The 22,780-nt window shown below is 35.4% G+C and overlaps 1 protein-coding gene across 1 annotated transcript in view; it reads left to right on the top strand.

The window, feature by feature from the left end:
- Window positions 1–22,780, top strand: part of UBR1 (ubiquitin protein ligase E3 component n-recognin 1) — a 121,591-nt gene that overhangs the window by 14,007 nt on the left and 84,804 nt on the right. Inside the window, exons 4-6 of the mRNA XM_069484359.1 lie at window positions 12,087–12,197; window positions 15,519–15,649; window positions 17,563–17,701. Coding sequence (XP_069340460.1) covers window positions 12,087–12,197; window positions 15,519–15,649; window positions 17,563–17,701 — 381 coding nt within the window. The remainder of the gene's footprint in view (window positions 1–12,086; window positions 12,198–15,518; window positions 15,650–17,562; window positions 17,702–22,780) is intronic.

The following is a 22,780-nucleotide window of genomic DNA, read 5'->3' on the forward strand; positions in this document are numbered from 1 at the left end:
AATGTGAGCCTTTAGCTTCTAGTTAAACATAAATGTGATAGGATATCTACAACATTGAGGTAGCCCCCTTACAATTTTTTGGTGAAATGTATCTTTCTTTTTTTTTTTTTTTTTTTTTTAAAGAGACAGGATCTCACTGTCACCCAGGCTGGAGTGCAGTGCCACAATCATAGCTCACTGTAGGCTCGAACTCCTGTTGAACTCCTGGGCTGATGCAAAGTGATCTTTCTATCTCAGCCTCTCAGGTAGCTAGGACTCCAGGCTTCCACTACCATGCTGAGATATTTAAAAAAAAAAAAAATTTTGTGGAGATGGGGTCTCGCTATGTTGCCTAGGCTTGTCTTGAACTCCTGGCCTCAAGTGATCCTCCTGTCTTGACCTCCCCAAGTGCTGGGATCACAGGTGTGAGCCACTGTGCCCAGCCCTATCACTTTTTTTTGAGACAGAGTCTCGCTCTGTTGCCTGGGCTAGGGTGCTGTGGGTCAGCCTAGCTCACAACAACCTCAATCTCCTGGGCTCAATTGATCCTCTTGCCTCAGCCTCCTGAGTAGCTGGGACTACAGGCATGCACCACCGCACCTGGCTAATTTTTTCTATTTTTAGTTATCCAACTAATTTTTTTCTATTTTTAATAGGGATGGGGTCTCACTCTTGCTGAGGCTGGTCTTGAACTCCTGACCTCAAGCAATCCTCCTGCCTCAGGCTTCCAGAGTGTTAGGATTGCAGGTGTCAGCCACCACACTCGACCCCCGGCCCTATCATTTTTATACAAAAGATGTATAAGGCATATGAATAGTTTAAAGAATCACTATAAAGCAAACACCTGTTTATCCACTACTCAGGTCAAGAAATAAGTCATTGCCAGATCTCAGAGGCCCCTCATTTGTCCCTTCTGAATAATAATTGCTCTCTCCTCCCTTAAGGGAACCTCCCACCTGTGTTTTGTGATAATGGTTTCCTTGATTTTTTTTTTTTTTCTATTTAGCTTATCACCAAATCTTATTGGATAGTTTTATCTGTGTTTGAACTTTATATAGATGGAGTCATACTGTGTATTTTTCTTATTGTTGAGTAGCATTAGCTATAGTTTGTCCATTGGCCTTATAGTGTTCAGTTTATTCATTGTGCTATATATGGATATGTAAATTGTTAACAATTTGGGGCTATTATGAACAATTCTGATATGAACATTTTTGTTCATGTATTTTGGTACACATATACAGAGTTTCTTTAGGGAGTATATCTGGAATAGAATTGCTGAGTTCTAGAGTATATGGATCTTCAGTCATAGTTGATAATATCAGACTGTTTTCTAAAATGATAATAACAATTTATAGGCTCTCCAGCTATATATGAGAGTTCTCATTTCTCCACATTCTCACAAGATTTGGTGTTGTCAGTCTTTTTAATTTTAGCTAATCTGGTGGGTATATAATTAACACATTGTGGTCTCAATTATGTTTTTCTAATTACTAATGAGGTCGATGACTTTTTCCTTTCCTGTTACATTTTTAGACAACTTCATTACTTTGAGTCAAAATGTATTCCTCAAATAATAGTGCTGGTTCTATAATCTGGGCTTAGACATAATAACTGATGTTTCTCTTTGTATATATAACATGTCTAAAGTCTTGTGTAAATGTAAATAGTACCTTGAGGTTAGGTAGACCATGTCTTCCATAAAGTTGAAACTTCTATTCATGGTTTTAGACTGGCTTCCATGTTACCACTTCCATCTAAGGAAATAATGGGCTATAGTGATAGGTTATAGGTATTACTGCGCACTAGAAAAAACAGATTGGGGAGCCTATGCTATAGTGAAGTTAAAATGTTTTCCCAAGATTGCAAAACTAATCATTGGTGGAATTCACACAATATTGGTTATATTCCATATTTCCCAGTCATCTCCATTAATTATAGTTTTTTTCTTGTGCTGGAGAACTTGAGAAATAATGCCAGAAGTAGAGACAAGGAGGAAGTTGTTGATTTCTTTTCATTTTTACTCTGGGAGACTAAAGGGAAGAGATGCTGAAGGCTCACGACCTTTTAGGTTCCTTGGATTTGAAGACTCCTAAGCCTATGCTTCCCAAGCTTTGGGATTTTGTGGGTCAGTACTATTTCAGAAATCTTTGGGTAAGACATAGGGTTTTCAACTTTTTATTTGGCCAACTAAGTTGAATTTAATTTTTTAAAAAGGGCAGATGAACAGCTATCAAAAAATACCTGCCATCTGCTATGATTTTATAAAGGAAAAGACATTTTAATTCCAGGCAAGTAGGATAATCTCAGAATAGAGCACAGTCCTTTGAATTGAATACATCTACCTCTATGAAAGAGCTTACCACATTGTTCTTCCCTTTGTGGTTTTTCTGTAGGCTAGTCAAAACTTGTCTTAATTTTTGGGAACCTCTTCATTAATCTACTTTCAGGTATTTAAAGCTTACCAGTCTACATTGCCACCACAAAGCGCACTTTTATGGAATATCTTTTTTGATTTTTGCAGAGCTCTACTTGGTGCTTAACACAGGAATTTTTAGTCATCAGAAAGATGGGCTATTGTGTGACTAATAAAAAATTATGTTTACAAGCTTAAAAAAATATCCATCAAAAGTGAGTGTGAAGAGAATAGAACACTTCCAGTGGGAGAGTAAATTGATAGAAGCTTTCTGGAATGCAAATATGGGTGGTGAAATTTTTAAAGTAAAGTGAGGGAATGACTGATAAACACGATTCTGTTGAGTTTACCTCCAGAGCACCTAAGGGAATGGGTCTCTGGATGATCACACAGGGAGCTTCAACAGTTTTGATGGTCTCTTAGGTTGGATGTGGGTTCATTTCATTATTCTACTTTGTAACTTACCTCTGCATTGTGTATATTCTTTTGTATAATAAACACTTCATGAAAAGAAAAAGAACCATTTTGAAAAAAGATTGGAGGAAATAAGAAGAGCTATGTCTTGCTTTAGAGTAGGGGAAAAAAGGGAGAATAATGGCAGAAGGAGACTTAAAATCAGATATCATATGAAGAAAGGATCAAGAAAAACCTTTGGTGGCAGAATATTCCAAAACAATTTTCAAGAGGAAGAAAAAAACAAAATATTGAGCTCTTTGCTCTACAGTGTATGATGTAACCCTTCTTTTTGATCTCCAGCTTATCAATAGTTTACTCCTTAAAAAAACTTAGAGTAAAACTCTTCATTTTCCTCCTCAAAAATACATACATGCATACAAACACACGCTCACTGTTAACGATCATTTCTTTCGTGTTAAATGAGAAAAGTGAGTTACAAAAAGAGTATATTCCTACAATCATCTCTTCTAATAAAAAAAAAAAAAGTTTTTCTGTTTTTCTTTCTGGCTGGGGACAAAAAAGAAAAGAAAAAAATAGTTTTCAAATGAGGTTTACAGAGTTGTAAAAGAAAGAAAAATATTTCTATGTTATACTTTTAAATGGAAAAAGCAAAATATATGAAATTATCCATTCAGTTTGTGATACTTCTTTTAGAATATATTGTATATTATATTTAACCATTATTTATTTTATCATTTACATGTTATTGAGGAATTTATTTGGGTGTCATCTTTATGTGTAAACCATTTTTCCATATGTAGAATTATTTCCTTAGGATATGGGCCTTTCAGAGAATAGAAAGACAAGCCACAGACTAAGCAAAAAAAATCTTTGCCAAATGTACATCTGATAAAGAACTATTATACAAATATATAAAGAACTCTTAAAACTCAAGAATAAGAAAACAAACAACCCAGTTAAAAAATAGGCAGAATATCTGAACAGGCACTTCACCAGGAATATATACAAACAGTATACATACAGTAAACACACTAAAAGATATAAAATCATATGTCATTAGGGAATTGCAAATTAAAACAACAATGAGATAGTACCGCAGATGTGTTAGAATGGTGAAAGTCCAGAAAACTGACAATACCAAATGCTGGTGAGGATGTAGAGCAACAGCTATTTCATTACATCTTATTCATTGTTGGTGGAAATGCAAAATGGTACAGCTGCTTTGGAAGTTTCTTACAGAACTAAAACAGTTCTGTAGTTTCTTACAGAACTAAGTAGTTCAGCAGTTTCTTACAGAATTAAGCATGCTTTTTTTTTTTTTTTTTTTTTTTTTTTTTTTTTTTTTTGAGACAGAGTCTCACTTTGTTGCCCGGGCTAGAGTGAGTGCCATGGCGTCAGTCTAGCTCACAGCAACCTCAAACTCCTGGGCTTAAGCGATCCTACTGCCTCAGCCTCCCGAGTAGCTGGGACTACAGGCATGCGCCACCATGCCCGGCTAATTTTTTGTATATATATATTTTAGTTGTCCATATAATTTCTTTCTATTTTTAGTAGAGACGGGGTCTCGCTCTTGCTCAGGCTGGTCTCGAACTCCTGACCTCGAGCGATCCACCCGCCTCGGCCTCCCAGAGTGCTAGGATTACAGGCGTGAGCCACCACGCCCGGCCAGAATTAAGCATGCTTTTACCACATGATCCAGTAATAGTGCTCCTTCTTATTTACACAAATGAGTTGAAAACTCATGTCTACACAAAAAACTGCACATGAATGTTTATAGCAGCTTTATTCATATTTGCCAAAACTCTGAAGCAGCCAAGATGTCTTTTTTTTTTTTTTTTTTTTTGAGACAGAGTCTTGCTCTGTTGCCTGGGCTAGAGTGCCATGGGTCAGCTTAGCTCACAGCAACCTCAAACTCCTGGGCTTAAGCGATCCTACTGCCTCAGCCTCCCGAGTAGCTGGGACTACAGGCATGCGCCACCATGCCCGGCTAATTTTTTGTATATATATATTTTAGTTGTCCATGTAATTTCTTTCTATTTTTAGTAGAGACGGGGTCTCGCTCTTGCTCAGGCTGGTCTCGAACTCCTGACCTCGAGCGATCCACCCGCCTCGGCCTCCCAGAGTGCTAGGATTACAGGCGTGAGCCACCACGCCCGGCCAGAATTAAGCATGCTTTTACCACATGATCCAGTAATAGTGCTCCTTCTTATTTACACAAATGAGTTGAAAACTCATGTCTACACAAAAAACTGCACATGAATGTTTATAGCAGCTTTATTCATATTTGCCAAAACTCTGAAGCAGCCAAGATGTCTTTTTTTTTTTTTTTTTTTTTTTTTTTGAGACAGAGTCTTGCTCTGTTGCCTGGGCTAGAGTGCCATGGGTCAGCTTAGCTCACAGCAACCTCAAACTTCTTGGCTCAAGCGATCTTTCTGCCTCAGTCTTCTGGGTAGCTGGGACTACAGGCATGCACCACCATGCCCAGGTTTTTGTTTCTATTTTTCACTGGCCGGCTAATTTTTTCTATTTTTAGTAGAGATGGAGTTTCACTCTTGCTGATGCTGGTCTCGAACTCCTGACCTCAAGCAATCCTCCTGCCTCCAGCCTTCCGCAGTGCTAGGATTATAGGCGTGAGCCACCATGCCCAGCCCAAGGGTGTTACCTATTACCTGTCCTTTAATAGGTAAAGGACATACATAGAATAGAGTATTATTTAGTTCTAAAAAGAAATGAGCTATCAAGCCATGAAAACACATGGTGGAAACCCAAATGCATGTCAATAAATGAAAGCAGCCATTCTGAAAAGGCTATATACTCTATGATTCCAACCATATGACATTTTAGAAAAGGCAAAACTATGAAGACAGTAAAAAAATCAGTGGTTGCCAGTGGCTGGGGGATGGTGGTGAGAGGGAGTGAGGGATGAATAGGTAGGGCACAGAGGGTTTTTAGGCCAGCAAAACTCTTCTGTATGATACCATAGTGATGTAAACATATCGTTGTATATTTATTAAAACCCCAAAAGTGTACAACACCAAGAGTGAACCCTACTGTAAACTATATTACATTATGTAAACTAAAAGCTTTATGTAGTTCATAATAGTTTATTAACATGGGCTCATCAATTTTAACATTGACTCATCTATTGTAAGAAATGTATTAATACTATAGGAATGCAAAGTGTTATTAATAAAAGAAACTGTACAGCAGAGGGGAGAAGGGATATATGGGAACTTTGTAATTTCTGCTCAGTTTTTCTTTAAACTTAAAAGTGCTAAAAAATAAAGTCTAATAATTTTTAAAAATGAACTTTATAAGGTTCTTGGTGCATTTTGCCAAATGGCTTTAGGAAAGAATTATACAAAATGTACTACCAGTAGCAGTGCCCAAGAACCTACAGAAAACTTTTAAAGTTTTAACTAAAATCTGGCTTTTAAAAAAAAATTTCCCATTACATTTGGAGTGTATTTTGCTGATTGTTCTTAATGTTGTCTAAATTTGTCATTGCTGATTTTGGAAGGATGAGTATAGAATACTCTCGCATTATTACTTTACTTTGTCATCTTTTTGGATAACAGGAACAAAGTCGTTTGCTGCTTATTTTGCCATCATCCTTGCAGATGAGACCGAGGTCTTTGATTTGATGAGATTAAATGCTAAGAAGTCAAGATCTCAAAAATAGCATAACTTGATCAAATAGAACCAAAACAGTGGCTGAGTTTACCTAACTAGGGTTTTGTATCTTTGGACCTGATACCAAAACCCAGGCCTGCTTATAACCTTGAGAGTGATATGATACTCTTATTCAACACATTCCAAAGCTGGTTAGAATATATCTAGAGAATGAAACAAAGCCCACTAACAATCTTCTTTTTCTCTGTCCCTTTTCTGTGTATCCCTTTATCTTCATTTGCCAAGTTATAATGATATATTTTTGTGTCTTTCATCCCCAACTGACTATAAACCTCTTGAGGACAAGGCTCAGGTCATGTGTACTTTATACCTCCTGTGTCTGTCATAATACTTAGGACATAGAGGCTTTCATTAAGCATTTGTTGAAATGAATTGAAGTGTTAGGATCAAAATGGCTAAATCATGGGCAAAACTGACACATAAGATTTAATTATAAAAACAGCTATGAGGTTATGTTTTAGCATCAGCCTGCTTTATACATTCTCTAATTATATGATGAGAATTTGTATTCATACATTGTCTTTGAAACACAGAGTATTAAAAAAATTATTTACCTAAGCAATACACTAAAAACTACCTTTTAAAAATGTCAAATAATGCAGAAGAATAGGTATAAATAAAATTACCATTGCCTTTTTGCCCCATCATATTTTCTTCCCCAGAGGCAACACTCTTAACGATATAGTATATATCCATACCTATCTTTATTATGTTTAGTTGAGGTATTTGTGTGTATGTGTATAAATTGTACATTGTGTTTTGCAACTTGTTTTTAGCGTAAAAGGATATCATGGGGATTATTTTGTACTAAGTCTTGGCTTATGTAATTGCTATATATATTCCTTTGTGTGAATATACTATTATATATTTAATCCTTCCTCTTTTTCTGGATAACCAGATTGTTTCCATTTTTTTGCTGATTTGAACAAACACATATAGCTTTGTTTTTATATAAACAAATATATATTAAAGAGTGCCTGAAGCTAGATTCTTAGAGCTAAATTTTCCACATTGAAGGATATGTACATTTAAAATTTTGGTAAATTTTTTCTATTTTTTTTTTTTATTATCGTAAGATACACATAACAAAATTTACCCTTTTAACCATTTTAAAGTGTACAGTACAGTGGTATTAAATACATTCATAATATTGTGCAACTATTACCAGCATCCATCTCTATAACTCTTTTTATCTTGTAAAACTGAAACTCTATACCCATTAAAACAGTGGCTCCCCATTCCTGCTTCCCCTATCTCCTGGCAATCACCATTTTGCTTTCTGTCTCTATGAGTTTGACTATTAAGTACCTCATCAAAGTGGAATCATACAGTATTTGTCTTTTTGTGACTGACTGACTTCATTTAGCATAATGTCTTCAAGGTTTATACGTGTTGTAGCATATATCAGAATTTCCTTCCTTTTTAAGGCTGAATAATATTCCATTCTATAAATATACCACATTTTGCTTATCCATGCCTTTGTTCATGGACATTTAAGTTGCTTCCACAAAATTTTGGTAGATTTTTGCCAAATGTTTTTCTTGAATTGGTAGGCTGACTTACATTCCCATTAAAAGGATATGAGAATATTGTTCTTTCACACCTGGTCCCCAAATTTCATTTAATCAGTCTTTTTAACTCATGCCAATCTCATTATTCTAATTTACATTTCTTTTATTAATAGTATTATAACATCTTTTCATAGTTTAATTGTATGTTAATTTCTTCTATGTATTGCCTATTTCTATCCTCTACTCATTTTTCTATTGCCTTTCTCTTACTGCTATGTTATAAGTGTTACAAACATTTTCTCCTACTATACTTGTCTTTTTAAATATTTATTTAATTTTATTTTTTTAAAGCAGTGGTTTGCTGAAGCTGGCTTGTATTGGCTCACAAGAGTAGCACCTCTTTCCAGCTCCACTTACAGTGACTTCATATTGGTAGCTTAAAATCAGCCATGGTGGGTATATTTACAACATGGAAATCAGCAAGTGCTACAAATCTGCTTGTCTTTTTAAATTTTTTATTTTTTAAGTCAAACTTATTGAACTATAAATTACATACAATAAAATCCACCTTTTAAATATACAGTTTGATGAGTTTTGATAAATATATGCAATTGTGTAACCACCAGCACAATCAATCAGTACAATATTTATATCATCCCCAAAAGTTCTCTGGTGCCCCTTTGCAGTCAGTCTCCTCCAACTCCCAAGTTCTGGGAACCACTGATCTGTTTTCTGTAGCTATAGTTTTACCTTTTCAGAATGTCATATAAAAAATCATATTGAAGTATGTAGTCTTCCTGTCTGGCTACTTTCACCTTAGTGTAATGATTCTGAGATCCATTTATGTATCAGCAGTCTGTTCCTTTTTATTGCTGAGTGGTATGCCATTGTATGGATGTCCCACAATTTGTTTATTCATTCACCAGTTGATGAACATTTGGGTTGTTTCCAGCTTTTAAGTAAAGCTTCTATAAACATTTAAGTATAAGCTAGGCCGGGCGTGGTGGCTCACGCCTGTAATCCTAGCACTCTGGGAGGCCGAGGCGGGTGGATCGCTCGAGGTCAGGAGTTCAAGACCAGCCTGAGCAAGAGTGAGACCCCGTCTCTACTAAAAATAGAAAGAAATTACATGGACAACTAAAATATATATATACAAAAAATTAGCCGGGCATGGTGGCGCATGCCTGTAGTCCCAGCTACTCGGGAGGCTGAGGCAGTAGGATCGCTTAAGCCCAGGAGTTTGAGGTTGCTGTGAGCTAGACTGACGCCACGGCACTCACTCTAGCCCGGGCAACAGAGTGAGACTCTGTCTCAAAAAAAAAAAAAAAAAGTATAAGCTTATGTGGGTGTATGTTTTCATTTCTCTTGGGTAATTTAGGAGTATTGCTGGATCACAAATTAAGTAGATTTGACTTTATAAGATCTATTTTCTGTCTTTCTAATTGGTTTATGCTATCATTTTTCTTATTGACATTTTAAATTTGTATGTTAAATTTGCCAGGTTTTTTTATGCTTCTAGATTTTATACCTTGCTTCTATGGCATTCCCTATTCCAATATTATGTTCATACTTTCTTTTGATACAGCTACATTTTTAGTAATTATAAACAAGTCTGGCATTCTTCAGTATATTGTATATGAAAGGAGAAAACTTGATTAGTATATTTTAATTTCTTTTGTTACTTTTGTTCTGTTGATTACTTCAGTATTAATAATTTCATAGTGTCCTAATCCTTTTTTTCTCCTTAACCTCTTATCATCTAGTCTGTTAGTTTTAATTGTATTGTTTGCTTTCTCTTTATTACCTATATAATAGTTGATGATCTTATATTACTTTTACTTTCCTTCTTTAGTTTTTTAGTTGTAGTGTTTTTGATTGTCAAGTCATTTAATGTTTATATTCTTCTATCCATGTCCCCACCCTTGATTTGTTCTTAGCTTTTCAATTAAATATATTAAATGTTCACCATCCGTTCTTTTCCCAAGGTTTCCCCAGTTGTCTCTTGGTAGGTAGTACAAGGGTCAGTAGACTACAGCTTGTGGGTCAAATCTGGCTCAATATTTTGTATGGCCTGAAAGCTGAGAATGGTTTTTATATTTTCAGAAAGTAAAAAAAATAAGAATATGTCATAATACATGGAAAGTATATGAAATTAAAAGTTCAGCACCCATAAATAAAGTTTTATTGCAACATAGCCACACTCATTTGTTTATGTATTGTCTGTGGCTACTTCTGCATTAAACAGTAGAACTGAGTAATTTGACTGAGGCTATGTGGCCTACAAAACCTAAAATATTTATTGTCTGGTCCTTTATACAGAAAGTTTGCTGATGGTTGCTCAAGTAGACACCTCAGGAAGGGCACATGTGCTCCATGTTCCCTAAGTTATGAGATGCTCAAAATTGCATCTTTATAGCTTGGCTGGAAATAATATTCTTAGTTTGTATTTTCTTGTCTTAAAAATGCTGCTCTGCTGTTGTCTTGTTTTATATGTTGTTATTGAGAAGTCTAATGCCAGTCTAACTGTCATGCTATTAGGATATCTCATCTTTTGCCTGAAGGCCCTCAGGACTTTTATCTTTAATGTCTAATAGTTGTAGTAGTATATATTTTGGAATTGATCACACTGGGTGAATTTTTTTTCTCAGTCACTCATGGACTTATGGGCCCTTTCAGTGTGTAGATTTAGGTCATCTTTTATTTTCAGGAAGTTTTCCTAGTTTACAGTTCTAAGTATTAGCTATGTTCCATTGTTTCGATTTTCTTCTTCAGTGACTCCAGTTATATACACTCTTATGCCTATCTTCCATTTCAGCCACTTTTTCTCTGATCCTATTTCTTTACTTCATCTAATTTTCATTTTCTTGTTTTCCCACTTTGCTTAAGTGTTATTTATTAACTTTGCATTTGAGTCTATATTTTGGACACCTTGTAATTTAGAATTCATTTCTGGTATGATTTTCTCTTTTTTTCATATTTTTTTTTCCTGAGTTCAACCAAGTCTCATTTTATTTATCCTATTTTCTTGTCCATTTCTGTTATTAGTTATTACATTTCTGATTAAAAGTATTTAGTCTGATTAAAGGTTTTCATATCTCCAAATGCTTGTTTGAGGCTATGTAATTAATTCAGTTTGGAGAGTTGTGTTACAGTTCTGAGGAAGATTCAAAGTCAGGTTGTTGCCACCATCCTCTACCTGCGTTAGTATGTTTTAGATAATTTTGTTTCAAGAACACTGAAAGAGGCCGGGCGCGGTGGCTCACGCCTGTAATCCTTGCACTCTGGAAGGCCGAGGCGAGTGGATCGTTTGAGCTCAGGAGTTTGAGACCAGCCTGAGCAAGAGCGAGACCCTGTCGCTACTAAAAAAATAGAAAGAAATTATCTGGACAACTAAAAATATATAGAAAATATTAGCCGGGCATGGTGGCGCATGCCTGTAGTCCCAGCTACTTGAGAGGCTGAGGCAGAAGGATTGCTTGAGCCCAGGAGCTTGAGGTTGCTGTGAGCTAGGCTGACGCCACAGCACTCTAGCCAGGGCAATAGAGTGAGACTCTGTCTCAAAAAAAAAAAAAAAAAAAGAACACTGAAAGAAAAAAGTTTAAGTTTTAATTGCTGTGGGACATCAGTGTAAATGAAAATACTTTATACATTTCTTAAGTACTATGTAAGTATAATTATAATTTTTTAAAAATTTGTTTAATCAAAAAATCTTATTACTCAAACATTCTAGGTGTTGTATAGATTATTTTTGCACACTTTGTTATCTGTTCTTCACTAGTTCAAATTTAAACAACTATTTTAAAATTAGAGTCATGCTTCAAAAGCTTATCAGTGTTGAAGGTTCATTTTTGTTTGATGAAATATTCAGGATTTGGGACTTTTGGTTTATTGGTTTGTTGATTCATTTTTTAGGTAAATAATCAAAATAGTTTTTGTTACATCCAGTTTCTATAACATTAAAAATAAGATTGAAGTATTGGTGAGCACTTATTATTTTAATCATCTTTATCTTTCTTCCTTGCTTTGTAATATATTTTGAAATCAAGACAAACTCATTTTTCATTTATCAGATGCATACTTCTACTGGAGGAGGGTTTTGTGACTGTGGAGACACAGAGGCATGGAAAACTGGCCCTTTTTGTGTGAATCATGAACCTGGAAGAGCAGGTACTATAAAAGAGGTAAGTATTGTTTTTTAAATGTTGCTAGCTATTTTAAGTTTGCTGAAATTAGACAACAAACATTATATATATATATATATATATATATATATATAGATTAAACAGAATTCCATTGAGAACCCTGATATTTTTGTTCTCATATTTAAATGTAAGGAGGTTTTTCCCATTCCAGAGACGTTAAGAATTTAGTAATTTAGAGAGAATGAATTCACAATGAAAAGATGAATTCAGAATACTTGTTGTTAAGCAATCAACTTGACAAATAAGAATAAACAATATATAAGTCTAAAAGAACAAAATGAAGTAATTATTAATAGATAAGAGCATTCTGTAGTTGTCTGTGTCAAAAAAAAAAAAAGAGCAGAATGTAATGAATCAGAAAACAGTAAAATTTGACACAAATTCAATAACTGCTTTTCTTAAAGAAAAAAAAGTCAGATTAAATAGATATATCCTAATCAAAAAAAATGAACAAGCATAGATATATACAATTAGAAATGAGAATGTGAAAATAACCATAGAACCACAGATACAGAAGGAATTAAAGGGATTATAAAATACTCTTTGAATGACTTTGTGCAAATACCTTTGAAAATGGATTATTTTATCAGTACAAAGTGCTGTAATTTATTCAAAAGCAGAGAGAAAACTTGGTCAGTAACACTGAAGAAATTCAGAAAATTGTCACAAGAAAGTACTTCTCTAAAAATGCCATGCTCAAATAGTTTCACAGATGAATCCTTCCAAAACTTCAAAGAATAAATAGTTTTTATGCTCTTTAAACTGTTGCAGATACCCCTATAGCAGTGAACACCTCTAGAGCCCAGATGTTGGTGTCTTAAGTAGTATTGCTCAATAAAAGAAACCAGTCTTGTTGTTAAAATACCTGATTCCAGGTCTGGGTCAGGGAATTTATAAGGTCTGCTTGTGTAGATGGGGTTGTGTCAAAAGAACCTAGGACCCAGCTTGAAAAGGCTCCCATTGACCTTAGTTGGATAATTGAAACATTGAAGAAATAACAAATAATTGCTATAATTGAATCACACTGACTATATAAAAATCCATGAGTTCCTAATGAAACTTAAGTGGGAGCTACATAAAACTTATTTGTTACTATGACAGTAGCTATTTTGTTAATTCATTACTCTAAAAATTGATAATTAAAGAGAATGAAGTAACATTTATTCTGCCTTTTCAATAAGGTTTGTATTTCATGGTAACCAGGTATCTCTAGTTCATCAGGAAAAGCTCTTCTTGCTAGAAGAATGCTAGCTAATAGAGAAGGCATGATAGAGTTAGTAAAGTCAGTATTTTGTAAACTCTAAGGAAATATTTGATTCAGACAAGGATCATTAATGGATGCTAAAACCATTAAGACTTAGGCTGATGAGAAATAATATTCACATGCTTCTAAATTATTCACCAGTAATACATTACTTGTTAAAAATAGAGGAAAAAATGAAACTTTACAATGGAGGTGCCCTACTGTCATCAACTGAAACCAGTCATTAACGTTAACATCATCACTAATGGTGGAATGATATGGCATAATAAGCCTCTTCAGGCTGGGTGCAGTGGTGCATGCATGTAATCCTAGAACTCTGGGAGGCCAAGGCAGGAGGATTGCTTGAGCTCAGGAGTTCGAGACCAGCCTGAGCAAGAGCTAGACCCCATCTCTACTAAAAATAGAAAAATTAGCTGGGTGTTGTGGCATGTGCCTGTAGTCCTAGGTACTGAGGAGGCTGAGGCAGGAGGTTTGCTTGAGCTCAGGAGTTTGAGTTTGCTGTGAGCTAGACTGGCACCACAGCACGCTACTTAGGGCAACAGTGTGAGACTCTGTCTCCAAAAAACAAAAAAGACTCTTCGTATTATGTAAAATGAACTACATAGTTTTAACATCTGAAAAGCAATCAGTGTAATACAAAATTGTGTATTGCATTGTATTTATTTATTTATTTATTTATTTTTTTGAGACAGAGTCTCACTCTGTTGCCCGGGCTAGAGTGAGTGCCATGGCGTCAGCCTAGCTCACAGCAACCTCAAACTCCCGGGCTCAAGCGATCCTACTGCCTCAGCCTCCCGAGTAGCTGGGACTACAGGCATGCGCCACCATGCCCGGCTAATTTTTTGTATATATATATTTTAGTTGTCCATATAATTTCTTTCTATTTTTAGTAGAGACGGGGGGTCTCACTCTTGCTCAGGCTGGTCTCGAACTCCTGACCTCGAGCGATCCACCCGCCTCGGCCTCCCAGAGTGCTAGGATTACAGGCGTGAGCCACCGCGCCCGGCCTTGCATTGTATTTAAATAGAATAAAAGACAAAACCACATGATCATCTCAGTAGATGCAGCAAAAGCATTTGGTAGAATCCAACACTCTTTCATGATCAAAATATTCAGCAAACTAAGAAAGGAAGAGAACTTCGTCATCCTGATAAAGGGCATCTGAAAAACTCACAGCTAATATCCTTAGTGTTGAAACACTAGATGCTTTCCCACTATGGTCAGGAACACGTGGTATACACCTGTTGTACTAGCTACTAGGGAGGCTGAGGCAGGAGGATTGCTTGAGCCCAGGAGTTCAAGGCTGCAGTGAGCTATGATTATGCCACTGCACTCCAACCTGAGTGACAGAGCAAGACTCTGTCTCTAAAAAAAAAAACAACAGAATACAGTTCAGTAGTGCTAAGTATATTCACATTGTTATGTAACGGATCTTAAGAACTTTTTTGTCTCCTAATACTGAAATTCTATACTCACCTCACACTGATTCCCACCTGTACCCAGCCTTTGGCAACCACCTTTTAAGCTTCTGTTTATGATTATGACTACTTCAGATGCTACATATGGTAGCAGAATCATACAGTATTTGTCCTTTTGTGACTGGCTGGGTTCCTTATCTTTTAAATGTCATTAATACCTGTTCTGTCTTTTTATAGAGGAGTAGTCATGAGGGTCTGCTGAGACAAATTATGAGAAAAGTTTTTATAAGCTATAAGGGACAACTAATTGTTATATGATATCATAATTAGGCTACCCAGAAAGACAGAGAAGAAGATTCATAAGGGAGACTTTCACTAATAGGGGGGCTCCATGATCTGCCTCCTTTCCTTTCTGTCATCTGTAACACCAACTTGGCCACAAGGTGTTAAGCTAAACTGATGTGAATACCAGCCCTCTTGAGCTTAACTTGAATTCATTCCTGGAGGATTTTATAATGAACTCATTACAGTGATTATTTTAAATTAATAACATTACCTTCCTTATCCATTTATTTGTGTACAATCTTGGTTAGTATGTTTTTCTCTGCTTTTTTATAGAATTCACGTTGTCCATTGAATGAAGAGGTAATTGCCCAAGCCAGGAAAATATTCCCTTCAGTGATAAAATACATTGTAGAAATGACTATTTGGGAAGAGGAAAAAGAACTGCCTCCTGAACTCCAGATAAGGTGGGATAAATTGTCAAAAGGATTAAGTTTTAGTGATGGTTATTTATATTGCAAAATAAATGTGAGATAACTGGTTTTGTTGTTACTTCTTGATTTATTAATATTATCGATATGAAAAATTTATAGATAATTATCTTTTGGGAATATTTTCAAAATATCCATTTATATGAGGGCTGTCCAAAAAGTATCCAGCCATTGTTAATGTATTTTTCATATTACATGGTTGGATACTTTCCAGATAGGCCTTGTATAAGATGTTTTACTAGGCACTATACAAAAAGAAGAGCCTATAGGAGCTTTGAATTTTTAGGGAAAAAAATCAATATTTTTGGAATCTTGTTCTAAATGATTTCTCAGGACCTAGAGCCTCTCATCTCAGTAAGTAAATTGCTCAGTTTGATCCTGGCCTAGACCAGCCTCCAATTTCCCCAAGAGGTTTGTGAACAAAGGTAGGGACTTTGGAATGGTGTATCTCCCTTTATCCCAGGCTTTTAGCTCTTTTCCTGATCAAGAAAAGTTTGGTGGGGAATGAGGAAATAGCCCTTTCTCCTATGCTTGGTATCTAGGATTATTGAAATCGTAGGAATTTAACATTTTTTTACCTAAAACTCAGCAATTTGTAATAGCCATAAGTCTTTTGATGACAGTAATATTTGCTCTTACCTTACAAATGTAAAAAGGAATTCTGAACTGACAGGAAGATATAGTTTGAGCCTTGTGGGAATTTTTCTGCCTATGTAATATTAGGATTTTCACAGAATTGCAGCACAAATACAAATACAATTGTTCTTTGAGTTTACTGGTTTTTTTGTAACAGACAAGTAAGAATTCTAATTTATAGAGACAATAAATGTATTGTTTTAACTCTTGTTGGGCCATAAATTGCTTGGGAAAATAAAGGTCATGAGAAATTGTATCCATAAATATTTTAATTTCAAATAGATGATAATGTCAGTTAAACCTTTTAGGAAACTTAATGTTGGTGAACATAACATGAGCCATCTGCTTACCAAACAACGGAGATTTGCTTGAGTGTCATTGTGTACATGGGTAGCACTGGTCTTTAGATTCACAGATCTAAGTTCTAGGCCCTCTGACTGCTTATTGGCAGCGTGACCATGAGTAAGTCTTTTAAAACCCTGTGAGCCTCTGTTTCCTAAACTGTAAGAAGGCTGGGAAAATCTCCTCTTAGAGTTATAAGGGTCAATTGAGTATATTGTAAAAACATACTATAAACTGTTTAAAACTGATAACATATATGTAGCCCATGGCAGCTATTTTTACATATTTTATGAGATCCTCATGCCACTCTTGAATGTAGATACTATGGTCTTCTTAGAGGTGGAAGAGACACTGTCATCTCAGTAAGATTAAAAGATTAGGTGACTTATCTGAGGTCTACTGCCAAAATGGGAGTGCTGGCACTTTAAGTGTATACTGTATAATTTTTTTAAAACAATAACTTAAATGTACTATAATACCAACATCACTTAAATAGAAGATAAAAACAAAAATAAATTCAATGAAAACTAAATGTTAATAAAATCTGATTATTTATCATTGCCTGCTTGAAGGTTCTGAGCCTGAGGCCTGTCTCCCATTGTCAGAATGGGAGATGAGCAAGAGTTAAGAGGAGTATTAAAGACATACAGCTATTAAACTGAGACTTCTGAAAGCAATAAGAAAAATAGGAGGAAAAACATGAAAAAGGTAATACTTTTATCAGGGTTTTTAAAGATCCATGGCACTATACCACTTAAAATCATTTCCTATATTAGTATTACAACGTTACTTTCCCACATGTAGGAAACTGCATGGTGCTACTTCAGTTGAGATGTCGTATATTATTTTTGTCTATTTTTTACTTTGTTTATTGGTTGCAGTGTCTGAATATATATCTTTTTTTTAAACAGGGAGAAAAATGAAAGATACTATTGTGTGCTTTTCAATGATGAACACCATTCATATGACCATGTCATATACAGCCTACAGAGAGCTCTTGACTGTGAGCTTGCAGAGGCCCAGTTGCATACAACTGCCATAGACAAAGAGGTTTGTGGTCTCCATTTGAATTATGCTGCTGTCCCACATCAGCTTCCTGACAGTCAGGTGTTGACTGCGCCCTTGCCAAGTGCCTTAGTATTACGTTAGGCACAGCCATTCTTTTCCTTTATTTCTTACATCTTAGGTAAATTCATTAGAACTTAGATTTCTCGTGTGTGTTTATCATATTAAACAGTTATTTTAGTATAGAATTAGAATAGGTGGTTAACTTCCTTTCTCTATGTTTCTTATGTATGTCTTATATGATTACAAATCATTAATGAAAGAGCAAATGAAATGAAAAAAAGAAAAGAGTATATGAATAGTTAATAATATTAGCCAACATTTACCAAGCAATTACATGTGTCAGGCATGGTGTACTTTGCGTGCAATATCTCATTTAATCCTTATAGCCATAAATCAACCCCTTGAGATAGATATTATTATTATCTCTATTTCATAAACCTGTGTCCAGTACCTGGAGAACCAAGGATGGATATATATCTTGGCACTATTCCAAGTACATGAGAATTCTGGTTAGAATGTTACTCTTCAAACTTTAATTTTCATGTGAATTCTATGGAGATCTTATTAAAAATGTAGATTATGATTTAGTAGGTTTGATGTTGGGTATGCAGTTTTTCCATTTCTAACAAGTTTCCAGGTGATTTTGATATTCCCAGTGTAAGGACCACATATTGAATAGTGTGTGTCTTTGCCAACATTTCTCTTCCATATAAAGAATTCTCTCTTTGCTCAAAGGCTAATGAGATCAGTTATTTACAGATATGATCAGCATATAAACATGAACTGTGTTCTCTCCTCTTAAGTTTTGGATGCTCTGGTAGGTTAGACATGGTCAAGTCGTTTTAGTAATCTATGTTAATGGCTACTAGTCTCAGGTTGACTGTGTTTCCAGATTACTTATAATTTAACACAACTCTAAAGTGTTAAAAAATTTTTTTCTACTGTGTGGTTGATAGATTCCTGAAATGAGATTTATTGTAAGGAAGTGAAGAGCATAACAGTATGAGTGGGCTTGAGAAGGAATGATTGAAAGCTATATTTATCTATGTTTAAGAAGATTGAGAAAAAGATAAGTAAGGCACTCCTGAAGAAACACAAGAAAGATGAAGATCAAGCAGGAAGATCTAGCAAGAAGAAAAGAAAGAGAATAAGAAAGGAGAACCAATCAGAGGAAGAAAGGGAAGAGAAAAGTAGGTAAAGAAAATAAGAAAGAAGAGGAAAATAGAGATAGGAAGAGAAGACAGGAAAGAGTAGGAAAAAAAAGAAAGTGAAATGGGATATTAAACATTTTTTATCCCTCAGAATGGTATCAGGTTAGGCCAAGTGTTAGTGTCTATGTTACTATTGCTACAATGTAGTTATAGGTCATAGAAGGACCTTTAAAGGTCAATCAGGCTTCTGATTTTCAACTGCTGTACTAGTTGTACAAAGTAAAGTCTACTTGGGGTTTGGAATTATCACAGTTATTAAATATACATTTATACCCTGTCTCATTGAGGAAAACATTAGGTGGCTATAATCACAAAGGTATTAGCAGATAAACTTTAAATATCCTTCTTAGGGGAAAAATGGAAGCTTTTGTTTTTGTTGTGGTAGTACCTTGTTTGCTGATAAAGTATGTATTAAGATGTAAGATAGGAAGTAGTAAAAAACCATTGAAATTGGCCATCTTCTTACTGACAGCACAATATCCCTGGCCAGTGGCCCTCTAACTTGTGCTTGAGTACTTGGAGAGTTTAGTTCTCTGTCTGACTGCTTGTTGGACAACTCTCATTCTTAGAAACATTTTTTTCCTATGTCAGCCAAAATGTGTCTCCATATATTTTCAGACTAATTTCTTGTAGAACCCAAAAAAGATCTTGTGCTTTCAGATGGCAACCCATCAAATAGTTTTTAAGAAATCTATAATTTCTTATGTCTGCTTTCTTCTATTTTCTTCAACTGTTTGTGCTGTGTTAATAAGCTGATACTGGTCAAGCTCTGTTTCCTTCTCTCTGCCTTCTCTCCCCAGATAAATATCAGTTTGTCAAATACCCTCTTAAAATGTGATGCTGTAAATCAGTTCACTAAACATTTATAAAAGCACTTTGAGGAGATATAAAGATCAATCAGACTGAATCTGCCTTCAAAGGATTATTCTCTGCCATTCTTTTCTTTCTTTCTTTTTTTTTTTTATTTCAGCTCATTATGGGGATACAAAAGTTCAGGCTATATACATTGCCCATGCCTCCCCATCCCCCCCGAGTCTGAGCCTCAAGCGTGTCCATTCCCTAGACAGTGCATATCGCACTCATCATGTAGGTATGCACCCATCCCCTCCCCCCACCCCCATCTCCCCCAGTCAGAACCTCAAGCGTGTCCATTCCCCAGGCAGTGCGCATCGCACTCATCAAGTAGGTATACACCCATCCCTTCCCCCCAGCCCCCACCTCTGTCCGATACCCGATTGGTGTTATTCCCAAATGTGTACTCAGGGAAAACTATTCTCTGCCATTCTTATGAAAGAAACAGGCATTCAAGAAAATTTTAAATAGCTAGGGCTGCCATTAAAAAAAAATTTTTTTTTTTAAGATGTAGCGGTGCTCTTTCCAATTCCACATTTTACCATCTTATATATAAGATTAGCATTGCAGATTATAAGAGAAAATCTTGATGAATATCAAGATATAGTATTCCTATAGTATTACTATGAACTACCATGATCCTAGGACTCTTGAGAAAATACATAACAGTATGGTAAACCACCTCTCCAGGAACAGAGTTGGCTTGGGGAAGCATGGGGCTGGGCTTTGTTGGTTTTCATGTGGAATGGAAAGATCTAGGCCTCCCAACGTCTTTCTTCTATCTCTGCCTATCCTTTATCCCTTTCCCACTTTTCTTCTTTATTGCTCTCATCTATAGTCAAAATGGAGATGGCTTGGGGCTACAGCTAACCTACCTAGTGGTAGATTGGTTTGTTTTGGGGTCCCAAGACTCCATAGATGATAGTGATTGCAAGAAAAGCTTTTTAATAAGTGATCATATGCTCATTCAAAATGTAAAATAGGATATGAGATAATGTTGTACACCACATTAAGGTGAAAAATTATACTCCTTGGCTAGATAAAATTATATTGCAGTTAGTCTGTTTTACAAACCCATAAAGATATATATTCGTAGTTCTGTTTTTAGCTATAATATGAGGTTAAAGGAAACATATCAGAAATCACTTGGGAAGAATTTTTTTTTCAGAGTAGATATGTGAGCACAAGCCTAATAATTCAGAATTGGGAGTATGGGGAAGAAAAGGGGAAAGCAATGCCCATGTATTTTGGAAAAAACTACCTCGTTCTAGTTGATCTTCTCCCATCCCCCCATGTTTTTGGTCATTTAAAAAAGTTTTTAATGGTGGCAAAATTCACATAACATAAAATTTATCATCTTAATCTTTTTTATGTATATAGTATAATAGTGTTAACTAATATGCACATTGTGCAACAGATTTCTAGAACTTGTTCATCTTGCAAAAATGAAACTCTATATCCATTGAACAATTCCTCTTTTCCCTTTCCCTCCAACCCCTCGCAACCATCAATTCTACTTTTGAAGAGCTTGACTATTTTAGATATCTCATATAAGTGAGATCATGCAATATTTGTCTTTTCCTGACTGGTATATTTCACTTAGCATATTGTCTTCAGAGTTCATCCATGTTGTAGCATATGATAGGATTTTCTTCTTTTTAAAGGTTGAATGATATTCCCTTGTGTGTACCACATTCTATTTATCTGTTCTTTTGTTAATAGATACTTGGGTTGCTTCCACCTTTTGGCTATTGTGAATAATACCCTTATGAACATGGGTGTACAAATATCTGTTCAGGTTCTTTCAGTTTTTTTGGTACACACCTAGAAGTGGAATTGCTGGATCATATGGGAATTCTATGTCTAATTTTTTGAGGAACCAACCATACTATTTAACATAGCAGCCGCACCATTTTATATTTCCTCCAGGAGTGCACAGGCATTCTAGTTTTTCCACATCCTTGTCAATACTTATTATTTTTTTTTTTAATGGCAGCCATTTTAATGGGTGTGATATTGTTCCCCTCTCCCATTTATATTTAGATTCACTGCTTTAGGTTGATTGCCAGAATCTCATGTGTGTAAGCTCCTTGTGTTTTGAGTATATAGTTATTATTATCTTATCTGTTCTTTTTAAAATCTCTTATGACTTGGCTTTTTGTGTATTTTTTTCTTTGTAATCACAACCTTACTGATGTAATTAATAGTCCAAATATATGCAGGTAGTTCTTATACTTATATACTGAGGAGCTAAACAGGGAATATTATAGGATGGTTAGAAGTTCAGGCTCTGGAGATGGACTACTTGTCATGGATTCCTGAATCTACCACTTAGTAACTTTCTGACTGGGGGACAAATTACTCAGTCTCTTTGTGTCTTGGTTTTTTAAATCTATAAAATAGGGATACCTTCCTTATCGGGTCATTGTAAAGGTTGAATGAGGAAGACAGCACTTCCTGACTTTTTTCACATGGCACACATAGAAAATGGTAAATTTTTACAGGTGAGCAAAAGAATGAGCTATAAGGAAGTCCTACGTAGACTTTGGTTGGCTGCTTTCAAGGCTTGAGGAATCAATAGCCTGGCTACACTTCCAACCCATTAATGGACTGCAAATGTGTTATGTAACACATATTGAAGAGCTCTAAATTCATTCATCAAAGTATTTAAAACACATAGCAGGAGATTAGTAAACCCGAGTCATTATTATCTGATATAAATAGAGAGTACACTACAATAAGTAAAGAGCTGACATTCTTGCCAGGCAAGAAACCCAACATCCTAAATAATAGAACTTCTTTCCTATTCTATAATTGAAAGTTCTGATGCTTCATAAAGGTATTAAACATTTATGTCTGTCTTCTAGATATTGTCCTGGAATCCTACAATTTTTAGTCAAGTGATTAATAATTGAGAACTCATTAGGTCTTTTGACTGTATATTACTCATTGATTGTGGTTATCATTCTGCTACCTAATTCTCATTTTTGTCTGTAAT

This window comes from Eulemur rufifrons, chromosome 2, assembly GCF_041146395.1.
Source record: "Eulemur rufifrons isolate Redbay chromosome 2, OSU_ERuf_1, whole genome shotgun sequence".
NCBI lineage: Eukaryota > Metazoa > Chordata > Mammalia > Primates > Lemuridae > Eulemur > Eulemur rufifrons.